The sequence below is a fragment of the Bombus impatiens genome, unplaced genomic scaffold, assembly GCF_000188095.3.
Source record: "Bombus impatiens unplaced genomic scaffold, BIMP_2.2 scf_0019, whole genome shotgun sequence".
In the NCBI taxonomy this organism is placed as follows: Eukaryota; Metazoa; Arthropoda; class Insecta; order Hymenoptera; family Apidae; genus Bombus; species Bombus impatiens.
The window spans coordinates 1,737,330-1,746,746 of NT_176438.1; the positions used below are offsets into that span (position 1 = coordinate 1,737,330).

Genomic DNA, 9,417 nt, shown 5'->3' on the forward strand with positions numbered 1-9,417 from the left:
AAAAACTTTTCCAGTTAACATCTTAACTAACTATACCAGAATTATCTCATGTCACTATCATGTCAATATTAGTAAAAACTTTTATATTTTTTTCATAATCATTGTCATTATTTTTATAGAAATGTTTTACTATAGCATATAATATAAAAATTCGACATTATTACTCGCAGTATGTTTCATTATTTCAATGGTACATAAATATAACATTTCTTATAAAAAATATATTGTAGGTATACAAATGGAAATAGGTGATAATAAGAATGAAATAACATTACAAAAATGATTTAAACTTTTCATTAGAAAATTTTGTAGGTTGCGCGTCACTAAATTCACTACGTTCCCTAGGTTTAGGAGGTTGTTCGATCCTTCGTACGGAACGAGTACAAATGGCGGCATCTAGTCAAGTTATTTCGTATTAAATGTTTTGTTGAAAAATACAACTACAGATGAGTGTAACCGTATTTCGGTTTTTATATCGCTGAATCCAAATGATGAGGTATGCACGAGGCAGCTCACAATGGTGCCGGTAACTGTGCTTCAATACCACCGTCAAATTTGTGATTTGTATATCTTCTACTAATCTAGTATTGATAATACACCGTCTAACGGAAAAAGCATGTAAGTGATCGATTTGAAAAACTTTTTGTTGTAAAATCGTTATCGTTTTAATTCTTACAGTCCTTTCTATTACAATAAAATTATCATTTCAAAACATTACCATTACTGTGTTTATTATTATTCTATCTCTCATTCTTGTTGAATAATTACTATATTTCGAATGTCTTACATCATGTAAACATTAGTTTTTAGTAAGATTTTAAAGATAATCTCTAGCAACAAAGATAAAATCATAGATTTTACATTTTATTATATTAATAGGTGATTAAACTTGCTAATACAAGTATAAAACTTAATAGGATGTAAGTATGGCAGAAGGTGGAATAAAACCAAAGCACGGTAACATTCAGGTATCTAAATTTCAATTGGAGATAAATGAGTGTCTTGGTAATTGGCTAGTGTACTTACAGGTTAGTGTACTTTTTATGAGTTTCATGTTAAAGTACGCAAAAACAAATTACTTTCTTTAATACAGACGCTTAATGGCCTGTGCACAGCGGGTACAAAATTGGCTCAATCATTACAAACGCTTTTGTCAGCTCATGATACGTTAACACAATGCAGGTTAACAGGACAGTGTCTTGCCGGTTGGGAGGAGCTTACAAGAGCAACATGCATAGCCAGCAATACTGTGAGAAATCATATTATTTCTGCATTAAGGGATCATGAAACTCGAGAGAATGAAGGGCATAAGCATGTACATATTTATTTTGAGTTATCTTATCTCATAAAAAATTTGTATACGACAGATTTTTATATTAAGCAACATGATTTTCAGGACATACTTAGAGATAATTTATTGTCATTCATAAATCTACAGTATCAATTCTGCGTTGCTTGTTGCGAATGCTTAGGTGAGAATTAAATTAAATCTTATTTAATTTTTTATTTACTTCAATGTGATTTAGGAAATTATTTTTTAGGGGGAATGGCAGAATGCTCCTGTTCTCAGAGTGGTACAACTGAATGTGATATTGCCTCTCTTCAACAATGTTTTGAAAGACTGTACAGTTCGCAACCACTAGTATCTTCGTCGTCGATGCAACAATCTGTACAAAATTTTCGTAGATCACCTTTACCATATCCCTTATTTCCTCTGCAGGTACAAACTTTGCAGCTCTTTTGTGACTTTCTTTTTTTCCTAATATTATATAGTGTTTGTATCGTAACATTTATACAATAGGTTCAGAGGAGATGGTCCGAAACCGCAGCCGTGGAAATGTCGGGTGGAGTATTAGGAAATACTATGAGAAGATGGTCTATGCCATGGGATTGTAAAAACATCACAGGCTGGCCGCGACAAGATATTATGTCGCAATTAAGAATACCTCATCAAAACAGAAGTAGATCTACCACACCAGATGCAATATGGAAAGCATCTACTATGGCTAGTCACGATGGCTTGCAGGAGGCAATTCAATTGTTATCTTGTAAACCAGGTATGTACAAGAGAAAGAAAACGTTGTCGGTTATAACGATTTATTACAATCTCGAATTATTTTAATATTTATATAGGAATTAGGCCACTAAATAAATTAATTGCTTACACAAATCAGCATATCCCAGGTGTTACATTAACAGCGTGCAATTTTGGGTCAAACTACGATTCTATTATGTGGCCAGCATCTCGCAAAAGTGGTTTCCCAAGGTATTGGCCACGCAGTTCCCATTCAAGTGACCATTCTGATCAATCAGGACATCGCGAAAGTGATGAGAGTGCACATAGTGGAGAACACAGAGATTCGGGTAGAGATTTGATGTATATTAAAATTTATTCGTCATTATTAATTGCAATAAATTATTTATTGTACGCTGTGCAGAACAAAGTGGAACTAGTGGTAGTCACCGAGATAGCAAAGATAGCATTCATTCGCACAGTGATCATAGAGAAATCGAATTTGGTAAGTATACGCGTTAAGTGCAATGAATAAAGTCAATCACGTATAACGTTTGACTTTCCCATTAGGTACCGTAGATACACTACCATTACGTAAGAGCAGTTCTTCGACGGATTCTTGCATATCAGCCTATAGTCGGTCAGGTTCCGAGAGCGCGGGTGGTGGGGTAATGCATGATTACAGTTTAAAACAATTGTTGCTATTATTATTACTTGTGGTTCCTGTATATTAGCTTCGATCCATAAACGATTATCGAATATTTAATAACATTAGTAACATTAATAATTTCAGGAATGCGCGAGATCTCAATTATATTCTATGTGGAGTGGCAGTGATTTGCCTTTCATTAAATTGCCAGAAAGCAATGAAACGCAAGACGAACATCCGCCTGTATAAATACGTGGTATGTAAACATGTTTCGTGTTTTTCTTTCAAGTGCTGCAACTTTTGTTGTATTTATAACCGCAATGCAGTAACGCGCGTTAATAATGCGTATATGAATTAATGTATGTGATTGTTGAAAATACGCGTAAAACGCGGCATTCGATGTTCAATATAAACTAGAATTGAATGGATGTGTTTGTACAATATATTGCGCGATAAATCGGTACATAATCGTTCAAAGAATGAAATATATTCGAAATAGAATTGTTTATAAAAATTGATTGTAAGATTTTTGATTGTCTGCGCTAGTTTATTTATGGACGATCATTTGATATTGGCTCCGTTTTCTCTGTCTAGTCTATCAATAGTTTTCAAGGAAAAATTGCTCATCGGTATCTTTCCAATATAATTTCATTTCCGAGTTCCGCTCTTAGTTCAATATGTTAAAACTTTAATGGAATCTCCAATTTTTAGTATCAATATTATGCTAATATGTTGTTATTTATATTACATATAACCACATGAATTGGAAATTGAAAACTTGAACATTTTTTCCTACTCGATCCCTTAAACTGTCTTAATATCATACATTGGTATAACCAAATGCAGTATTAAACCATATAGTATAAATTATATTTTCTACAATTTAATTATTCGCGTGTGCATAATATCATCAATCGTACAGATCGTCTCTGCTCCTCTAACGTGCGTAACCTCTGTCATCTTGTTAATATCATAGTTATAGTCATAAAACTTCTTATCGTCATAACATTGGTCAAAATTAGTCGTCTCTGCTCTTCTAACGTACGTAACTTCTGTCATCTTGTTAATATCGTATAGTCATAGAACTTCTTATCGTCATAATATTGGTTAAAACATTTTAAAATATAGAAAAGTAAACATTAGAGGAACACAGACAATAGGTTTTATTTGAATAATTGACGCATCGGATATGCGTCAATTAATTATGAATGAGTCGATACATGTACAACTTGATTCATATGGCACAGAAAAAATAAAACATTTGACACCACAGAGTTACTTATATGCATATTTAACATTTAAGAATGAGGAATGAGACTACATGCTATGCCGTTGAAGTCACACCATAAGCCAATCAGTTCGAAACATCATTAAATTTGTTTGTTGTTTTCTTGCGTTTGCTTAATTAAATCCAAACGCGATACCATTAGATGTATCGACAATCGATAGCTTTCAGCCTTACAGAACATAATGATTTAAATTATATTTACTAACGAACGGATCCCTTTTAAAGGGAACGATGTCCATCACTTATCGCATATTTTGTAGAAAATCGTTCTAAAAGGACGAGATAATCGTCAGTCGTAAAGTTAATTTTCACATAATGTCGAAACGATGAGTATCACAAACAAGTACAAACGACGTCACTGTTTGTAATTCAATTCTTGAAAGTATCATCGTCACTGAGATTGCACTCACCCATGACATTTTTAATTTTTATACATTTTAATACATACAGTCCACTGAAAGAAGCAGGCTGAAGAAAGTACCGATAATATTAATCGATCTCATCTTCCACCAAATCATCTTCGTCTTGGCCGTAATCGTCGTACTGATCTTTTAAGTCGTCCTCTTCTTTGTCCAAAGGACAATGTATGCATCTGGATTCGTTTATTCCATAATTAATACAAGTGTCTCCTATACATTCGCAACAACCATCGTGAAACCATCTGTAACTTGTAGCACCCATGCTTTGGCAAGACGCCCGACATTTGTTCCAGGAGTTACATTGAGCCATAAATGCAACGGTGCAATTCACTGTCATTACGTTTGGTTTCAATGGATGTATCTGTTCGTCAGCGGTATCTGAAAGGACCACAAATTTCTTCGTCTGAACGGATTTCATGTAAACGTATCTTTACAACAACAACAAAGAAGGGAAGTATAAATACATACGCATATGGTATTTCATTTCTTTGTCGTGTTTTGGTGTAAATAAAGACATGTCGAAATCCACCGGAAATGTGAACGTGAGCCAACGTTCGTGTGGATCCGGTTCTGCAGTTAACGCTTGGAACAAGCCTGGCATCGGTTCGCTAAAGTCCTCCACGTGAGACTTCTTGCTTAATGGATTGTCCGTTATGTTTGGTTTTGGACATAGATCTACAGACAACGAGATGTACGATTAAGAAACGCAGCAGATATACTTGTGATTCGTAACGTTCGTTCGCGAACATAGAGAACCGTAGGAAATAGAAGCGACGGCTTACCTACGCATGAACAGCACTCGTCGTAAAGGTAACTAAGACAAGAGAAACACTCCTTGCAGCAGGTACATGTAACGAGATCGCATTTGCAGCTCTGCGTAAGCATACACTTACTGACAACACTGGCGCAAATCGCTTCGTTGCATCCTTCGCAGTGTTTGATGATTGCCGACAGAAATGAAATTTCAATGATAGCGACGACTAGCGTTCTGCTCCAACTCATCATCGTGTTCTAAAAAAAACAGTACATCGGCGGACATTAATATCACACTGGCTCAACTGGTTTCAACGGTAGGCGAAACTTTTCCTTTGCGCTTGGCGGATCTTTGCGTCGATCGAACGAAATAAAACACGTTCCGAGGTCAAACTTCTAATGTACATAGCGATAGGAACAGCGGTATCAAGTTTACATGTACTGTAAGAAGGTTATCGAGATCAATTAAAAAAGCGATAAATTGGCGCCACTTCCTTCTAATGATGTAACATCGCGAAGGAGCAAGAACACACGCATCTACTATCAAGTCTACGGTGGACCGTGAATCGCGTATGTTGATTACGACCATGAAGCTCGATTAAGGTTATTAAGAATATTCATGAACGTGAGTCAGGATGTCATTAAGAGGGGGTCGTGTGCCGAAACAACGAACTTTTAATCTTCAGTGTTTCTGAAACACCTATCCTTCCTTCCAGTAAACGATTAAAATCATCCATGGGAATCCATTGATCGATGCTACCCTATATTCAAGTTTATTTGTATATTTAAAACTGATTTTCTCTCATTCATGAAGATTTATCAATCGATAACTTTCATTCTTAAATATGCAAATAATGATATTAACCAAGCGCGTATGGTAATTAATTACACGTTAACGAAAAGTACGGTATACGAAATACGTAGCAAGACCAAAAAGCTAGCGTATCGAGTACGTGATTCTGCGAGATAGAAGGAGCGAAGGAATGATTGCAAAGACGCAATGCCCGATAATTCGATGCAAAATGATTGCACGCGTAATAATTATAGCTTTCAAAGACCCCAATTAAGTAGCTATTTATATTCTGCATAATCACGTCCTACGATGTTTCAAGTGAATTATTATCGGAAAGGAATTTCATTCCAACGACCTATTACATGCATGGATCCGAGAAAAATTGCGTTTAATTCGAGAATTACCTGGCTACTGTCGCTGTTTACGAGTTTCCAGTTTCAACACTTCGCTAATATCATTATTTACGTGCAAGAGATTCTTCGCAAGCTACGAATTTCCTTGCCGTGTTGACAAACGTATTCGAAAGACACGTTCGATATTACACGATAGATTTCCTCACGAATTCCTCAATTTCACTGTATATCCGTACGCGATCCTTCGACGGTGATCGTCTTGGTGAAACGAACTTTAACCGAGTAACAGGATGGATATTAAAGCATTCTTTTTCATATAGGACCCCCCACTTTAATGTTCGAAAGGTAGCAGTTGTAAATGAATATCGAAAGGAGCGGTTTTATGACGACTCCTTTCGGTTATTTGATCGTTGCCTGACGATTCGAGTAACGTCGCACTACTTTTGACAAATGCCACTTCGTTAAAACCTGAGCTTTCTTCTGAGTCGGAACACCGAATGGAATGGCTCGCTGATTCTACAGGCTCATAACAAATATATATAGATAGATCTTTCGAGAAATTCCTTTCCTCAGCGTGTCCATTACGAGTTGCCTTTGCGTAAATATTCACTTTGGATGTTGATTGCTTTGCACAACTGTACACATATACGATACTTAATGCGCAAATACCTGGCGTTCTTGGAATTCGGGAAAGTACATCGTAATGGAATATCGAACTAACGGAAAAGCGCGACTAATTTCGACTTACGAAGCATTTTATTGCCACGGTGAACAATGCGATTAAGAAGTTTGATTAAATTGTTTTAACGAAAGATCGAGTGTCCGTGGCACTCGTCAACAGAGCAACGTGAAATACGTTACAGTAGCCTTCGGAAATATTCCGCGTACATTATATTGGAAGAAAAAAATCCTCGTCCTGCTCGTTGCTTTTGCTCGATTGTAAATACACCGATAAACCGTGGAGAAACGGCTGCAAATTTTATTCGTCGAAGTGGCTAATTGAAATGCCGTGGATGTCCTATGCAACGAAGGAATCACGATGGAGGCACCGCGCGCATCGCGACTAGAGACTGAACAATTTTAGAAAAATTCCAACTGTATTGAAATGTAAACGTTCGTCATTCAGGGACAGACGTGCTTACAGCCTCGCCTTGTTCTGGCCCGAGGCAATGGAATAACTTCAATAACAAACAGCAATCGCCTTCGTGGAAGGTATCGTAGCGTTCGCATCGCCATTCAAATTTCTATTTCTTCGTACGGTTCTTTATTTCGGTAGCAGTTGTATCGAAATGATCGCGAATGGCGTAGCACGAGCTTCTTCTTTCTCTTTCCTTTCTGCTTCCTTCTCGCTTCTTTCTTTTCGCTCTGCTTGCACCGTTCCTCTCTTTCTTTCGCAGTTCTTTGACTTGTCTGGCGTTGTCGCTGCCGCGAAAACGCATATCCAATAAGAGGCGACGAATAGCATACGGATGGATCAACAATCGATTCAAACCGCGCGAGTATTTCTAGAAAGAAGCGTAATTTTCTATGTTTTCTAAATACCGTACGTTAATAGCAGTTTCGTTGAAAAATTCACGAACATCTTCGTCTTTATCGGTACAGTTGCTTCGCGTTTAAACGGTTTTCACGTGTTTCGTCTTTTAGCAGGAATTTCTCGGCTGATTTTTTTTTCTTTTTTTTAAGAATCTTGAAGAACGCGCAACGTATGCAAGATCTCATCGGACCAAAGGCTGCTCTGTTCGTATCGATGCTTTTAACCTGTCGTTTCTTCCTCGTTCTAAGAAGCAATAGAAAAGGGGGACTCGATCGATCGTGAAATGGCCGACTATAAATGCGTGCACGCGGCCAAGATAAACGTTTCGCAAGAATCCGATATCGCGTGGCAACGAAATATGTATATAGAATCGAGCATACTCGGTGAAGCAAGCGTCTCGCTAATTTTATAGAATAGCGAAACCGCGACAAGATCGACTCGATATCACCGCAACACGTCGGATGATCGAAGCTATTTGAATCATAGTAACTGCGCGAGTAGATCCATGGCGCCAAGCCTCACGGCTACGACAAACAACACGAGCGTCGATACTTTTTTCTTTCCTATTTTTCATCGCTGCAAGATCCACAGAAACAGAGATTCGCCAGTATGCTTTTACCTGACAATGCTGAAACGTATTCCAACGAGCAAGCGGTGGGTAGAGCGGTAACCTATGCACGGGTAACTATTTTAAGCACGCGCAACCGGTTCGCGTTGCGACTGGTACGAAACATGTTCTCTCCGTCAAACGTATCCTTCTTAACGTAAGAACAGCGTATTTTCTTCAGCAACTAGCAACTCGCAATGTTTTGGCTTTTCGCGTCGGATCCTCGGTGTTTCCAGAGAACAACACGATCTATCGATCTTATCCGTTCGTACGGCCCACTCTTGCTCGCACTAGCTGACACTTTCTCTGAGCACGATGTTTGTCCGTGGTTGGTCGCGTATTCGCGCGGACCGACCGGTTCGTAATATTCCGATCTCGGAATCGATGCGTCGCAAGAGCTCGAGGCAGCGCGGTACACACTACTGGCGAACCAGACGATTCCACCGAACCGAAGGAAGGTGGAGAAGAAAAAGTATCCTGAAAATGAAGACGAGCGGATCTATGACGGGTGCGACGAATCGAAGAGCGACTCTCATTGGACTGAATTAAGGAAGGACGTGGACCGAGAGAAACAGAGAAGCGGAAAGGGAAAGAGGTGTAGGAGGAGGAGGAGGAAAAGGAGGTGTTGGCGATGGTAGCCAAGCGAGTTGGTAGTGGTGGTGGTGCTGCAGCCGCTGCCGTTGTTACCGTAAGTCGTTGCCGAACACATTGGTGGTGGTGGTTACTGATAGCGATGGTGGTGGAAAAGGAGAAGAGAGCAGCGAGTCCGCTCCCGCAGTCTGCTAGACTCCAAACTACCAACCGACCGAGACTGGTTTCAATTTTTTCCCGACTTTTTGTTTTACCTGTTCCACTGCGTCTCTACCTTTCCCTCCGTCTCTTTTCTTCCTCTTTCGCTTCTTGTCCGTCGCTCTCTTATCCTCCTCCCCTCTCTGCTCCCTTCCTACCTTTCTTCTTACTCTTCTTCCTCCTGATCTCCTACATGTTACTTTTCTCTCTTCGCTCTT

The 9,417-nt window shown here is 38.6% G+C and overlaps 2 protein-coding genes across 7 annotated transcripts; one reads left to right on the forward strand and one right to left on the reverse strand.

Annotated features, from left to right (window-relative positions):
* The first annotated feature begins 375 nt into the window (after positions 1-375).
* LOC100745804 lies at positions 376-5,061 on the forward strand. Of its 3 annotated transcripts, XM_033319721.1 has the most exons (11): positions 376-618; positions 918-1,028; positions 1,094-1,315; positions 1,397-1,472; positions 1,542-1,720; positions 1,802-2,057; positions 2,134-2,364; positions 2,439-2,519; positions 2,585-2,682; positions 2,808-2,919; positions 4,664-5,061. In XM_033319721.1, the coding sequence occupies exons 2-10, from the start codon at positions 927-929 to the stop codon at positions 2,910-2,912; spliced, it is 1,350 nt and encodes a 449-aa protein (XP_033175612.1). In that variant the 5' UTR covers positions 376-618; positions 918-926; the 3' UTR covers positions 2,913-2,919; positions 4,664-5,061. The 3 variants fall into 3 exon arrangements, with proteins under 3 accessions (XP_033175612.1, XP_033175617.1, XP_012237112.1); XM_033319726.1 differs by lacking the exon at positions 4,664-5,061 and having other exon boundaries at positions 880-1,028; positions 2,808-3,440; XM_012381689.3 differs by lacking the exon at positions 4,664-5,061 and having other exon boundaries at positions 2,808-3,440.
* Positions 2,403-9,029, reverse strand: LOC100745924 (twisted gastrulation protein homolog 1-B-like). Of its 4 annotated transcripts, none has more exons than XM_003484637.4 (4): positions 8,423-9,029; positions 5,153-5,381; positions 4,839-5,045; positions 2,403-4,748 (listed from the first exon to the last, which is right to left on the reverse strand). In XM_003484637.4, the coding sequence occupies exons 2-4, from the start codon at positions 5,373-5,375 to the stop codon at positions 4,441-4,443; spliced, it is 738 nt and encodes a 245-aa protein (XP_003484685.1). In that variant the 5' UTR covers positions 5,376-5,381; positions 8,423-9,029; the 3' UTR covers positions 2,403-4,440. The 4 variants fall into 4 exon arrangements, with proteins under 4 accessions (XP_003484685.1, XP_012237129.1, XP_012237123.1 ...); XM_012381706.3 differs by lacking the exon at positions 8,423-9,029 and adding an exon at positions 7,158-8,399; XM_012381700.3 differs by lacking the exon at positions 8,423-9,029 and adding an exon at positions 6,321-6,908.
* Between the last annotated feature and the right edge of the window lie 388 nt (positions 9,030-9,417).